This window comes from Heterodontus francisci, chromosome 33, assembly GCF_036365525.1.
Source record: "Heterodontus francisci isolate sHetFra1 chromosome 33, sHetFra1.hap1, whole genome shotgun sequence".
In the NCBI taxonomy this organism is placed as follows: domain Eukaryota; kingdom Metazoa; phylum Chordata; class Chondrichthyes; order Heterodontiformes; family Heterodontidae; genus Heterodontus; species Heterodontus francisci.
In genome coordinates this window covers 45,652,897-45,668,684 of record NC_090403.1, presented here as the reverse complement: position 1 = coordinate 45,668,684, position 15,788 = coordinate 45,652,897, and the positions used below count along the sequence as shown (strand labels likewise).

General features: G+C 45.6%; 1 protein-coding gene across 3 annotated transcripts in view; it reads left to right on the top strand.

Moving 5' to 3' along the window:
- The window catches only part of LOC137348163 (NGFI-A-binding protein 1-like), a 48,393-nt gene extending 38,498 nt beyond the window's left edge, over positions 1-9,895 (top strand). For all 3 annotated transcript variants that reach the window (XM_068013454.1, XM_068013456.1, XM_068013455.1), the window contains exons 5-8: positions 819-938; positions 1,431-1,608; positions 7,004-7,219; positions 9,476-9,895. In XM_068013454.1, the coding sequence (XP_067869555.1) occupies positions 819-938; positions 1,431-1,608; positions 7,004-7,219; positions 9,476-9,531 (570 nt within the window). In that variant the 3' untranslated portion in view covers positions 9,532-9,895. The remainder of the gene's footprint in view (positions 1-818; positions 939-1,430; positions 1,609-7,003; positions 7,220-9,475) is intronic.
- Positions 9,896-15,788: the final 5,893 nt, after the last annotated feature.

The following is a 15,788-nucleotide window of genomic DNA, read 5'->3' as shown; positions in this document are numbered from 1 at the left end:
ACTTTACAGGAAGTCTCACTGGTTAAAGAGCAGGAGGAGTAAAGCCTGGCTCGGGTATAAAATTAAAACCCGACCCGACCACAGCCAACCTGACCCCGAGCCCTTCAATTTTATTTTCATGCCCGACCTGACCCGAACCTGAAATATCAAACATGTTGATAGTCCAGAAAATAAATCGCGTCAAAACATAGACTAAAATGAAAACAATACAAAACGAAACAAAACCCGACCACAGCCAACCCGAACGCTGGACACAGAATATAGACACAACCCAACCTGAACTCGACACGTAGTCGCATTTGGGTCGAGTTTGGGTCGGATAGCCAGGCTTTGAGGAGGAGGACCCTTGACCATTTTGCCTTCATTCCCAATTCCCCAAATTGATTGGGGATGTGGGAACCAATCGTCGCTCCCCGGTTTTGGCTCAGATCAGCTAAAACAGACATGGGATTGAATCTGGCACCTCATTGCCTGTTTAGCTTAGTTGGGACACAGGAGGAGACCATTCAGCCCCTCGAGCCAGTTCTGCCACTTAGTGAAACCATGGCTGATCTGTGACCGAACTCTATGTACCTGCCTTAAGGGGATACTGAACCATCAGGGTCTTCTATTTTGTGATGCTTCAGACAGAATTGGTTGTCTGAGCTCAGGCCAAAGTTGGCTGAGATACTGGTTAATATCTGTGAACATTATTCATTTGGAGATTATGCAGATCAGTCACTTTGTTACCACAAACAAGCTTGACCGCCATCACTCTGTTAGCGGTTCCCCTGCAAGCACCAAGGGGAGGTCACATGTTTTGATTCTTTCTCTTACAGGAGCGACTGCTGGAGATTCAGGCCATACTGGCCGGCATTTACCAGAAACAGGAGACCCTAAAATCCAAGATTATCCAGGAGGAGATTAGCCACAATGTGGCCGAGGTCCATGAACTTCAGGTAAGCTTTTATCCTGCGATGTTGCAATGAAAATGCTTCTGTTGTGTCGCAAAACCCTTTGAGGGGGGGGGGGGGAGGGGCTTTAGAGGTTTACATACTAATGAGCCGATGACCCGAAAATAGGTTGTCATTTGGTGATGTGACATGCCGGAGAGACGAGGGTAAAGAAGTAGTTCGTCAACACATTGAGCTGGGTTTTATGTTGCCGCTGTGGCGGGTTTGGAGGTGGGGAGGGCATTTAATCGGGCAGGTTGATGGTGGGTGGGGTCCCGCCACATTCCCGCCTCTACCCCAATTAAGTCCACGGTGGGAAGGCCTGTGCTCCCGCTGTGACAGAAACAAACTGCTCATTCCTACAATAAGCACCCGTGATGGTGCTTTGCCGCTCTGTGATTTGGTCTCATCTCTATGTTTATCTGCTCTTGTCTTCAGTCTGGTTGTTTTTGCTTCACCCGGTCTCTTTTTTTTCTTTTTTGCTGGGACTCCTTGCAGCTGGAACTGGAGAAGGTCACCACAGAACAGCTCTCCCTGATGCAGGAGCAGAATGACCTCATCAAAAAGCAGAAACGTTCCGACAAATATTTCTCGGCGAAGGCTCGCAGCCTCTCCCTGCTCGGGATGCATCCCGTAGAAGAGGAGGACGGCGGGATGTCAGAAGGTAGTGGCGACGGTAAGTTCACCATCTCATCACTCGATGCCCCTCTTAAGTTCTTTGAGCGCTGTCGATTAGGTCAGAGTAGCTTGGTGGGTTTTGGAGCTCCACTGCACTCGACCACAGTTTGACAGGAGGCAGGCTTGTGGCCTGTAATGGTCTCACACAGTCCCAGCTATACTATTGCAGAAGCCACTAAGAAAAGGAAGCACATGCACATATATAAAGCCTTTAAAAGTAAAGTGAAGTGCTTTTCAAGTGTAGTCAGTGTCGTAGTAAAGGGAAACCCGACTGCCAAATGGTGCAAAGCAAGATCCCACAGATAGCAGTGGCATAAATGACCAGATAATCTTTTTTTAGTCATGTCAGTTGAAGGACAAATGTTGACCTGAAGACTGGGAGAACTCTCCTGCTCTTCTTTGAAAAATGCCATGGGATCATTGACATTCATATGAGAGTGGCCTTGGTTTAATGTGAACTGACTGAAAGACAGCCCTCCCTCAGGACCGCACTGAACTGTTCGCACTAGATTACGTGCTCAAAGTCTCTGGAGTGGGACTTGAACTCAACTTTGCACCAGCTAGTCATTTTCTAGAGTGAGGAACTCAAAATCAGGGACAGTGCCACACTTTCCTCTTCTGTTCCTCTGACTGAAGCAACATGTACTGCTCTGGAACCTGGACGCCAATAGGGGTCTCTTGCCTCGTGTGACAACGGAGGGGAAAATGGAATCTTTTTATGTAAGAAAATCATTTTTTATTCCCGTTTATTTGGATCATAAAGTGCTGCTATTGTCTCAGTTGGATTGAGGGCCAAAGGCTGAATCCTGACTGGGTGAACGCAACCATCCATGCTTCAGAAGGGGTGGAGGGGGGGGGGGCGCACATTGAACCCAATTTCTTAGTCAATAGGGATGGAAGCAAAGTGCTACGTGGACTGCATGCAATGCTTGTCTACTGTCCAAGTCACCTGGCTGTTGGCGGTGGGAATATCAGCATTCTGCCATCTGGTGGTGAGGAGATCATGTGTCCTCCCAATTATATTAACATTGATCTGTTGTTTTAATTAAGCTGTTAGGACAAGAACCTTTGTCCCTTTGTCTTTCTGCACCTCACTAATTGGCCCATTGCACTGCCTCCTTCTCCAGCTGAAATGATCTGGGTCATGAACCTGGCATCAATGCCCCCTTGAAACCCCCCTCCCCCCCCCCCCCGCCCCCCACCCTTCTCATGATTGATTGACAGGAGGTTATACAACAATGATCTTTGGCCTCCTTGTCTCGAGAGACAATGGGTAAGCGTCTGGGGGTGGTCAGTGGTTTGTGGAGCAGCGCCTGGAGTGGCTATAAAGGCCAATTCTAGAGTGACAGACTCTTCCACAGGCGCTGCAGATAAAATTGATTGTCGGGGCTGTTACACCGTTGGCTCTCTCCTTGCGCTTCTGTCTTTTTTCCTGCCAACTGCTAAGTCTCTTCGACTCGCCACACTGTAACCCCGCCTTTATGGTTGCCCGCCAGCTCTGGCGATCGCTGGCAACTGACTCCCACGACTTGTGATCAGTGTCACAGGACTTCATGTCGCGTTTGCAGACGTTTTTAAAGCGGAGACATGGACGGCCGGTGGGTCTGATACCAGTGACGAGCTCACTGTACAATGTGTCTTTGGGGATCCTGCCATCTTCCATGCGGCTCACATGGCCAAGCCATCTCAGGCGCCTCTGGCTCAGTAGGATGTATATGCTGGGGATGTTGGCCACCTCGAGGACTTCTGTGTTGGAGATATGGTCCTGCCACCTGATGCCAGGGATTCTCCGGAGGCAGCGAAGATGGAATGAATTGAGATGTCGCTCTTGGCTGACGTACGCTGTCCAGGCCTCGCTGCAGTAGAGCAAGGTACTGAGGACACAGGCTTGATACACTTGGACTTTTGTGTTCCGTGTCAGTGTGCCATTTTCCCACACTCTCTTGGCCAGTCTGGACATAGCAGTGAAGCCTTTCCCATGCGCTTGTTTAATTCTGCATCGAGAGACAGGTTACTGGTGATAGTTGAGTCTAGGTAGGTGAACTCTTGAACCATTTCCAGAGTGTGGTCGCCGATATTGATAGATGGAGCATTTCTGACGTCCTGTCCCATAATGTTCGTTTTCTTGAGGCTGATGGTTAGGCCAAATTCATTGTAGGCAGCCGCAAACCTGTCGATGAGACTCTGCAGACACTCTTCAGTGTGAGATGTTAATGCAGCATCGTCAGCAAAGAGGAGTTCCCTGATGAGGACTTTCCGTACTTTGGTCTTCGCTCTAAGACGGGCAAGGTTGAACAACCTGCCACCTGATCTTGTGTGGAGGAAAATTCCTTCTTCTGAAGACTTGAACGCGTGTGAGAGCAGCAGGGAGAAGAAAATCCCAAACAGTATAGGTGCGAGAACACAGCCCTGATTCACGCCACTCAGGATAGGAAAGGGGTCTGATGAGGCGCCGCTTTGCTGAATTGTGCCTTTCATATTGTCATGGAATGAGGTGATGATATTTAGTAGCTTTGGTGGGCATCCAATCTTTTCTAGTAGTCTGAAGAGACCACTTCTGCTGACGAGGTCAAAGGCTATGGTGAGATCAATGAAAGCAACGTAGAAGGGCATCTGTTTTTCATGGCATTTCTCCTGTAGCTGGCGAAGGGAGAACAGCATGTCAATGGTGGATCTCTCTGCTCAAAAGCCACACTGTGCCTCAGGGTAGACATGCTCGGCCAGCTTCTGGAGCCTGTTTAAAGCGACACGAGTGAAGACTTTCCCCACTATGCTGAGCAGGGAGATTCCACGGTAGTTGTTGCAGTCACCGCGGTCACCCTTGTTCTTATAGAGGGTGATGATATTGGCATCGCGCATGTCCTGTGGTACTGCTCCCTCATCCCAGCACAGGCAAAGCAGTTCGTGCAGAGCTGAAAGTATAGCAGGCTTGGCACGCTTGATGATTTCAGGGGTAATGCCGTCCTTCCCAGGGGCTTTTCCGGTGGCTAGAGAATCAATGGCATCACTGAGTTCCGATTTTGGCAGCTGTACGTCCAGCTCATCCATGACTGGCAGAGACTGGGCTGCATTGAGGGCAGTCTCAGTGACAACATTTTCCCTGGAGTACAGTTCTAGGTAGTGTTCCACCCAGCGGTCCATTTGCTTGCGTTGGTCAGTGATTGTGTCCCCTGATTTAGACTTGAGGGGGGCATTTATATGGGGCCTTTAACAGAGTAAAACACACACCCCCAGATGCTTTGCAGAAGTGTTAGCAAACAATCCTGCTAGTTTTATTCTTTCCCAGAAGTTCAATCTCAATTAACGGACGCCTGTGGGGGAAGCATTGGTCGGGGGGACGGAGGGGATCTCCCCTCTAATAACTCAGAGGTGATACTATTGTTTGTGTCCCTGATTAGGGAGGGACCGTTAACTCTGGGTTCCTGCTCCTGATTGTTATCCTGCTGATAAGTGGCATGGGTGTGAATGTCTGGTGAAGACTGGATCAGCAGTGATGCCCTCCACAGTTGAATATCCAGTGAGCAATCAATAGTAAATTTTATGGATTGGCACTCCTGACTTGGAGCCTCACCCACTGGGAGGGAATATTGCAGGTGTGGTTCCCCCGTCTCTGCAACTTATGGGTAGAAAATTGCCGCAGAGACTGCCTGTCGTTGGGAATCTGTGCTGGAAGCATGCATTCATTCATCAAGTTTCACCACTGAGTGTCAGAGCTCAGAATAATGGCCACTTGGGCAAGACTCAGTACCACACCCCTTTAGGAAAGTTAACACTCTCAGGACAGAGGGGGAGAAAATTGCTGAACCTAGAGTTTGCAATCAATAGTGGCTGGAGTTTCCCCACTTGCATACCTTAACAACCCCCGATTTTCCACATTCACTCGCACAGGTGTAAAATGGGCAGTATCTCCCCCACTACAGTCCTCAGTGGCTGCATCCTCATTCCTTCTTAACTTGACCCCTTGTGACTTCCCTTCTTGCTGGAAGGTCAAGTTGCAACTTTTGGCCGATTTTAGAAAGGGGCGAGCAACTTTTCAACCTTTTTCTCCCATACGGTCCCACTCACTGTGTGCATTGCCCCATCTAGTGGTCCCATTGAGAACTGGCAAAACTCATCCAATCAGACTGTGAATTGAAAGATCAGTTGAGTTACACCTCCAAACTCATTAACTTTTTTCTGGTTTTCTTTCGCCAATCACCTTAAATCTGCGTCATCTGCCACTGGATATTATACCCAACGTGTAGTGGCGCAGTGGTTAGCACCACAGCCTCACAGCTCCAGCGACCCAGGTTCCGTTCTGGGTACTGCCTGTGCGGAGTTTGCAAGTTCTCCCTGTGACCGCGTGGGTTTCCGCCGGATGCTCCGGTTTCCTCCCACAGCCAGAGACTTGCAGGTTGATAGGTAAATTGGCCATTGTAAATTGCCCCTAGTGTAGGTAGGTGGTAGGGGAATTGAGGGAAGTTGGGGATGTGGTTGGGAATATGGGATTAATGTAGGATTAGTATAAATGGGTGGTTGTTGGTTGGCACAGACTCGGTGGGCCGAAGGGCCTGTTTCAGTGCTGTATCTCTCTATGACTCTAAGGTTAAAGCTTGGATTGGGCAGGGCAGTGACCCGGAGAGGAGTGTTACCTCCTCCAAACCATCCCTGCCCCATTCTCCCTGCCTCTGCTGTGCACCTCCCTCTTATTCCCCATCCTAGCCTGTTTTCCCCTCTGTGCCTCACTCTGCTACCATTGACAGTTTCTGGTCCCAGTTGTGCTTCCTGTCAACATTGCTTTGTGAACACTCTGCCCCGCCCACCTCATTGCTGAATGGGGGCCTTTTTGCTGGTGGTGTGGAGGCTGGGACACTTTAGCCTCTAATAGAGTTGCTTGCTTTTGCTTTTATTTTTGCGTGTTTTTTTCTCCAGAGAGAGAGTCAAAAAATACTGAATGCTGGTGTACTGGCTACTCACAGCTGCAGTCAGGCAAGCCAAGAAATGGCATCAAAAGGGAAGAGATGCAGGCACATGAGATCTTAAACATCTGTGAAATAAAAATATTGCCTTAATGGTAAAGCAATGACCTTGAGCTTATGGTAGAAAAGCACTTCATCTCTGTCAATAGCTTACTGGTGCAGTGCTCAATGGCGATCAATATTAATCAGCAACAGGACATAGATTCCTACATAACTCAGCTACACATCTAGTTCCATAAGCACATACAAACATCTGTGTGTGTATGTATATCCCTCCAATTCTCATCCATCGTAATTTGCTCTTCACTTGAAATATTTACTCGTGAATGAGAACAGTTAGTAAAGTAGGAAAACCAAATGGTATTTGCATTGTAATCAAACATTCATGCAAAATTCTGCTGTTGTCATTTTTCTAAAGTTGTCCTTCTGCTACAGATGCATCTGAGGATATGACTTCAAACTCCAGTCTAGCGCCATCTCCGTGCCCCTCAGACATTCCCAGCACGTTCAGACCGTGCCAGAGCAAAACAAAGCAGATGATTCAGCTGGCACTGATTGATGAGGGGCTACGGGTGGCACAGCAGCACGCCTCACCCAGTACCGAGGAGTGCGAGAGGATCAGCCCCAGAATCAAACAGGAGGTTTTTTCCGGTAAGTAAACTTTTTATACGGCACAAAGATCCACATATTGTCGGTCTGTGTGCTTTCCTCGCTCCAAGGTAACATACCATAACGTGCGGTCAGATGTCTTGGGTGAATACTGTTTGGTTCTTAGAGCCGAGTGGTTCTTAGAGCCGAGCCCCCTTCTGTTTCTGCACCCCCTTCCCCACCCCCATTTTTTAATCCATGTGCTGTTTTTACTGGAATCACTGGACAGAGATTTACACTGAGAGTCCTGGCTGCTTCACCACCCCCCCCTCCCCCCCCACTCCTAACAATACCGTCATTCCTACCCCACCCCCCACCTACCTGCAAGGTGGGGGAATTGAAACCTCCTTTTCTCTTCGCCCAGCTACACTCCTGCATCTTGGTGACCTCCTTGCTCAAGGAGATGGAATGTTCCACCTCATGATCTTCGCCATCTACGTTGGTCACACCAAATTCTCCACAAATGATGCATGGTTGATCTAGGAAGGTATTGCTGTCTGGTAGGTTTTCCCATTGGATCGGGAAATCTGCCCCAGGGTTTTTGTTTAAATGTCAGCTGTGACTGGGATCAGGAATTTCGTAGGTGAGAATCAGGACTCCAGTGAACTTCCCAAGTGGAATATATGTTCAAATAGTTTTCATCCTGCAAAATTATCATTTTATCTTTTTTCACTGAGAAGCCCAGTCAAAGGGTTGAAGCCTGAAGTGCAGAATACCAGGATTCAAAGGGCTCTTGCTAATAGGTTGAAAAACTGACTCGCTCCAGTGTAAAGCTTGGCTACCCAACCCGAGTCCAACCAAACCCGACTACGTGTGTCAGGTTCGGGTGAGGTCTGTATTCTGCGTCCAGCATTCGGGCTCAGGTTGGGTGGGGCTGGACTGTACTGTTCTGTTGCATATTGTTTTCGTTTTAATCTACGATTTTTATCTGTTTCAATAATATGTTATTTTTGGGTCGGGCATTTAAAAAAAAATAAAGGACTCGGGCCTGGGTTGGGTTTTATACCCAAGCCAGGCTTTACTGCAGAGGCAGTAACAGAGGGGATCTGTATGAAGCACACTGATTCATGTCTATGCTGTCAGTATCGGACACTATTGTTGATCAATGTCACTGGTGCAAGTCTGCTTTAACTAAATGCTGTACAAGTGCTTCAAATATATATTTTTTAATCTGTTGTCAATTTAAGCTCCCTGTTGTTTCCCCTTCACTGAAAATGTCATCATATATTATTTGGGGCAAGGGATACTGATTGGGTAATAACTAAGAGAATTAAAAATAAAAGCCACATAAGGGAGTACACAAGAACAAATTTGCAGGTATACAGCGCCTAATCAAAATCATGAGGAAATGTGAAAGTTACTCACAGCCTGTGACCTACTTTTGAAAGAGCTGATAATTGTGACATTTCAGCACCTTCTGTTTGTGTTCCAGCTTTGCAACAGTTTCAGGTTTTTTTAGCTGATTACTCTCAAAGTGTTACATTCGCTGTGGTGCAAGAAAGGACGATCCTTAACCATTATCTTCTCCCTGAACTCAATACTCTGACCAGTGTTTTGCAATTCCTCCATTGCACCTGTCTTAAGGCAGTCCCAAAGGGGGAAGAAGGGGTGGAAGTTGTTCTTGAGAACTTTTTCAGCTTACAAAGCATGTACACCTGTCCTTTGATGCAGCATTTTGCAAACTGTAAATTTTAATGCTGAATGTTACAACAGCTTGCACTCTCTAGCAGCTTAAACGCAGTGAATGATCGCAGGGTGCATTTACAAGCTGGGGAAAGGAGTTCGGGGGACCAAAGGTTTGGATGAAGGTTTTGAGCCTTTTCGAGAGGGAAGAAATGTGGAAATGTGGCAAAGTTTAGGAAGAGAATTCCACACTGCGAGGGCAAAGATTAACCAATAGCCAATTCATCGCAGACCAGTTACAGAAGACAGCATGTAGACTTGAAGAGTGCTGCAGTGAGGAGTGAGGAATGGGACGGCGGTTGCAGGTATAAACCAAGATGTTCTAATACTTTACAGGACATCATAGAACTGCAGGGAGAGGGAATGTTCCATGTGTCAAAAAGCAGGCCAAGGAAGATGTGAGGGTGCTGAATTTTCTGGTATTTTGCTTTTGTGGATCAGGGATTAATTATTACAGGACTTTGAGACTATGATGGGGTGGGTTTTACAAGGCCTATGGAAGGAATGAACTCCATGGTTCAAATGATCTTTTCATGTTTTATGCCTTTATTTATGTTTCTTTTTCTCTTGTTGCAGAAGATGAAGAGAATTATAAGGAGGAGTCTGACATGACACCGAACCGCAACTCATGAACTTTCACCTAGTGACTAGACATTTTTAAAAGTGTAATGAATTAGATTTCTTTTTTAATTCATTCAGGTACAAAAGTATTTATTCATTTTTTTCTAATTAAAAGAAAGTCTTTTTTTTTTACTTGTGTAACTTTGAAGAGTTTCTTTTTGGAGTATTTCAAAGTTATTTCTGTATATACTGACGTTTGCTAAACCAGCGACCGAGCAGTTAAGTGACAGTTCCTTTTTTATTACACACAAATTCAGGAATTACAGTGTTGTTTTTGCTTTTTTTTTTAGTTTCTGTCACTGTGAGTGTACGTCATACTGTGATTGTCCAGTTTCAGACAGCAATAACACAATAAATATTTACTGCTTTGTGAAACTTGCCATTTAACATGTGTCTTATTGTTTTCTATATCCCTCACCGAGTCAGTGGGGAGTTCCTGCTCTGGTGTTTTCTGATTGGCATTATGGGTTTCCCATTCTGAAGCTGTGTCTCTAAGGTCACTTGTGGCAGCGGGCCCAAGTTGCAGTATTGCACTGTGAACGTCAGTCATTATGGACAACCCCAATTCTGTCTGCACTTGTTGTCGACACTTGTGCACCTTTGGAGAGCGATTGGGATCGAAAATTCCAGATCAGTCCATGATTAAATTGGAATGAACTCCAGTGTCTTTGCCTGAGCTGGACTTGAACCCAGAGATAAGATTCTAGTCCACCCAGGATACCAATTCCACTTCAAGAATAACAACTCAAATTTAAGTCGAGACCTTCTGGGGGAGTTTTAACCCCAAATAACACACGGATGTGGTCAGGTGGGAGGTTAAAGAGTTCAAGATCTGGATCCTAATGCCAACCTACCCACTTCCAGTTTTAACGGAGGCAGGACAGGATGAGGTGGGCCAACCAACCAGCTCCCAGGAGGCAGGTTGGCAATTTAAATATTATAATGAGACTGCATTCCTCACTTTTATCCACCATTTCAAATTTAACCCTGGCTGGCTGGGTTTCCTGGGCCTCAAGAAATCCATCAGCGAAGGGGAGGTGCACACTGCCGAATCCTCCTGACTCCTCAAAGCCTGTCCACCATCTACAAGGCACAAGGCAGGGGGTGTGATGGAATACTGTTACACTTGCCTGGATGGGTGCAGCTCCAACAACACTCAAGAAGCTCGACACCACCCAGGACAAAGCAGCCCACTTGATTGGCACCCCATCCATGAACATTCACTCCCTCCACCACTGATGCACAGTGGCAGCAGTGTGTACCATCTACAAGATGCACTGCAGCAACGCACCGAGGCTACTCAGGGAGCACCTTCCAAACCCACAACCTCTACCACCTAGAAGGACAAGAGCAGCAGATGCATGGGAACACCACCACCGGCAAGTTCCCCTCCAAGCCACACACCATCCTGACTTGGAATTATATCATAGTTCCTTCACTGTCGCTGGGTCAAAATCCTGGAACTCCCTTCCTAATAGCACTGTGGGTGTACCTACACCACAGAGACTGCAGCGGTTCAAGAAGGCAGCTCACCACCACCTTCTCAAGGGCAAATAGGGATGGGCAATAAATGCTGGCCTGGCCAGTAACACCCACATCCCATGAAACGAATAAAAAATATCCAGGAGGTAAATGCTTTCCCACTTGTTACGACTGAGACAGGAGGAGTGCACTGTTAATTCAGTCCCACTTCTCCACAGGTCATAACATATTCTTTAAAGTTTTCCCACTTACTGACTTATTTTTCCCCAGAATAGAACACACTAACCAGGATTCTTTACTGAACAACAAAAGTAACAGTTTATTATAAAAGAAGTCTTAACTAGAAATGAAGTAAAACAATATCACATAGATCAAATTTTAAATATCCAACATTAAATTTTAAAAAGTCACCTTTCCCGTAACCAATTTTTAAAGTCCCTTTTTACCTTCGTCCCTTCACACTCACACACGCACATATATATTCCAGTTAACTGAAAAAGAAGCAAAAAAGGATTTTTACATCAGAGCTCTGTTACAGACAAAAAAACACTTGGGCAAATCACTTGCCCACCCCTGAAAAATAGCAGATGAGACTCACTGGACCAAACTAGCTCACAGTCCAACCTCCGAACAACTGTTAAAGAATCTTCCAGAATTAGCTCTCTTCAGGCGGTGATGAAAAGCAATTTAGCAGGTCTTTTTGAAATGCAGGAGCAAGACAAAATGACACACTAAACTTCACTGAGTCTTTTAGGGAATTGTGAGAAAACGGGCTGAGTTGTAATCTTCTGTTCTTCCTTGGAATTCTCTCCTTTTTCTGTCCTTTCTTGACACTTTAGCAGCACTTGACTTTTGTCTCCTTCCATAAGGTATCACACACATGCACTGACTAACAACCAAACAGCTTGGCAGTTCTCTGCCCACCCAGATGTTCTCTGTTGCTACCGGGCTTGTCTAATCAAAGGAGTGCTTGTCGTTTTCTGCCCCTGTTGCCATGGCTTCTGCTTTAAGCCTAGTCCGAGCCAGGTGACAAACAGCAACACTGTTGCCAATTAGCCCTCATTTTCTCATGATGAAAAAACATTTATTTAGCTTAACTATAAATTCCTTTTTTAAAAGAATATTTTTAACAAAACAAAGTCACTTTCATAACACACTTAACTGCTGAATCCAGCGTACTTGTCTCGCCAATCCCCGCAATTGGTTACGCCCCCTGAGACCTCTGCGCTCCCTCCCCAACAGCCTCTGATCCCTCAGGCCTCCAATCTCTGCCCCACCATCCTCAAGATTGAACCCTCTCCCACTGGGGACAGGGATTGGTTCCCTCCACAGGACAGTAAAGCTTGCGGTCAGGGCTCATAGCCACCTGGTCCTGGGGACTCTTCTCCAGCGTTCTCCATCCACTGAAAACTCCACAGCGTGCAGGGGTAAACCCAGACTAACAGGTTTCCCGTGCGCTATTGGGCAATGCACCCCACCCCCCCCCCCAACCGCCTGGATTGGTAGGCATGTGGACTCTAAGCACTCTGTTCGCATACAATATAAATTTGTTGCTTTCCCTTACATTGGTATTCTTGCAAATTGTCCTGATGAGTGCAAGATGAAAAGCTTCAACAAATGTCTCTGTTTTCAGCAATACTCAAGTTCTGTACTATAAAACGACGATTTGCAAATTAATATATCTGGGATTATTTTCCTTTAACAGAGGCCATTAGTCTTGCCCTCATCTCTGCGTCTGTCCACGTTAAAAACATTGCACTTAAATAACAGTACGTTTAGAAATAAAGAACACAATCTGCTTGTACGCATCTCTTCAGTGTTCAACTTTGTAATATTGGGTTCTGCTTGTATGCAGTGTTTCAATGTGCTGCTACATTTTATATTGGAAGTACTCCTCAACATTTCTTTAATGGAATAGTTCGGAATGAGGCTCTGAAATCAGTTTAACCTTGAGAATTTGTCTAAACAAAAAATGTAATAGAAACGTTTTTGTTCCAACTTTACTCCCTTTCCAAATGCATGGACTCTTGCTGTGGATGCCAATAACTGTATGATGCCTTGCCCAAGAGTCCATTGTTCAAGGCCGGACAATAAGCATTGGCAAGCTATTTGACTGCGGAAGGCAAAGGTGACCCATCTTATCCTACCACCCAAAATTCACACTGCTACATCTTCCAGAACAGATTCATGGATAGGAGCTGGTAGCTGAGGTTTCCTTCCCTAGACATAGGGCAATGAAGTCAAATGTAGGGCTTTTACCTCCATTCTTATTGCCATCAATTAACTCAGTAATAGATTGCAGATGGAAGCCTTTAGATTTAGATTTTAAGATTTATAGATACAGCACTGAAACAGGCCCTTTGGCCCACCGAGTCTCTGCCGACCATTAACCACCCATTTATACTAATCCTACACTAATCCCATATTCCTACCACATCCTCACCTGTTCCTATATTCCCCTACCTATACTAGGGGCAATTTATAATGGCCAATTTACCTATCAACCTGCAAGTCTTTCAGCTGTGGGAGGAAACCGGACGAAACCCACGCAGACACAGGGAGAACTTGCAAATTCCACACAGGCAGTACCCAGAATTGAACCCGGGTCGCTGGAACCGTGAGGCTGCGGTGCTAACCACTGCACCACTGTGCCTTGGTGATTTTCCACCACACTGTGCACTGTGAAACCCATCAGGAAACACATCAACCCTATTCTAAATGCAGTTTCTGAAAAATCACACTGTGAAGCTTCCTTCTCGGATGAATCGTTGCACAGAAAGAGGCCATTCGGCCCACCGTGTCTGTGTCGGCTCTCTGCAAGAGCAACTCAGCTAGTCCCGCTCCCATGCCTTTTCCCCTTAGCCCTGCAACTTTTTTCTCTTCAGGTAATTATACAATGTCTTTTTGAAAGCCATGAATCTGCCTTCACCAAACCCCCAGGCAGTGCATTCCAGATCCTAACCACTCGCCGCATAAAATGTTTTTCTTCATGTTGCCTTTGTTTTTTTTTGCCAATCACCTTAAATTGGTATCCTTTGGTTCTCAACTCTCTGCCAATGGGAGCCGTTTCTCCTCTCCATTCTGTCCAGACCCTTCATCTATCAAATCTCCTTCCAACCTCCTCTTCTCCAAGGAGAACAGCTCCAACCTCTCCAATCTATCCACGCTACTGCAGCTCCTCATCCCTGGAACCCTTTTCGTAAATGTTTTCTGCACCCTCTCCAATGCCTTCACGGCCTTCCGAAATTGTGGTGCTCAGAATTGGACACAATGCTCCAGTTGAGGCTGAAATAGTGCTTTATAAAGATTCCAACCTCCCAAGACTAGACTACGTGAGTGAATTTGCCCGAGATATCGATGTGATTATGTCAAGTATTTATGTGAACCACAGATTAGTCAGAACAATGCAAGTAGAAACTATAGCAGGCATGTTGGCTGCATCACATGTCAAGCTGCAAGTTTCAAGTATTAGCCAAAACAATGAAAACACCCAGTTCCATTTTTTAATATTAACTGCTCAACAGTTAAGCCATCAAGACAGCCTTTATGCAAGTCTGAAGGTTGGGTGAGAAGGAAATCACGTCAATACACATCATGTGATAACTCAAAGAAAGGGTACAGAAATATCAGGAGACAGCTTTTTCTGTGTGTTCAGAGCACACAGGACAGCTGGAGGGACAACATCTGCAAGTTTTCTCACCTTAGGTTTGCAAGTAGCAGGTTGTTTGAATCTATTGTATAACCGTAATAGTTATTAATCTCGATACTGTTACTGGTATTGCTGTCTGAAAAATAAACCTGCATTTGGACAACAAACTCGAACCTGAATCATGAGGAACCATTTATTTGCATTTGTAAGGATTTCCTAACAATTACGTTTTGTGAAGGACATGGACAGACTTGACAATGATAGGATAGAAATGGATGCATTGGAAGCCAGTGACAAATTGTGAGCACTGGGGTAAATGAGGACTGGGATGTGATGTGCATAAGGGTATGTACAATGAGCTTCTGGACAAGTTGTAATTTGTGACGGCAAAAATTGTGAGATCAGCATGGAGAATGTTGAAGTAACTAAGTCAAAGGTCTTAATAGCAATCTCTGACAGTGTGGGTGAGGATGTGGAAAATATTACTGAGATGGAATGAAGGTGGCTCCAATTATAAGAGTTTTGAAATTCTACCCAGGTTCAAATAAGGCACCGAGGTTGTGCACTGTCTAAATTAAGTAGAGACAGAAAATGCTGGAAATGCTCAGCAGGTTTGGCAGCATGTGTGGAGAGAGAAACAGAATCAACATTTTGGGTTGATGACCTTTCATTAGAACTTTCATCGACCTGAAACGTTAACTCTGTTTCTCTCTCCACAGATGCTGCCAGAACTGCTGTGTATTTCCAGCAGTCTCTGTTTTTATTTCAGATTTCCAGCATCTGCAGTATTTTGGGATTTTTTTTGACTCAGTCTGAATGAATTGTCTGAGAGAAGGATGGAACCAGGGGTTAAAAAGTGGAGATGATAGTGGGAGCCAAGTTGTACTTATGTTGAAAGAAACACTAGTTGATCCAGCAGAGTGGTGATTGTGGTGTGTGGGAAGTTTATGTAGATTGGCAGCTGCTGGTAAATTCCTAGCTCCTGCCCTTGGGGAAAGAAGATTCCATATCTAGTTTACTTTGGAATGTAGTAAGTCTCATGAATGAAGATAGAAACAGAAATTGAGCCAGTAAAAGGCAAAATATGCTGGAGACTGAATTATGCCAAAACTTTCACATATCTTTTAATATAGTGGA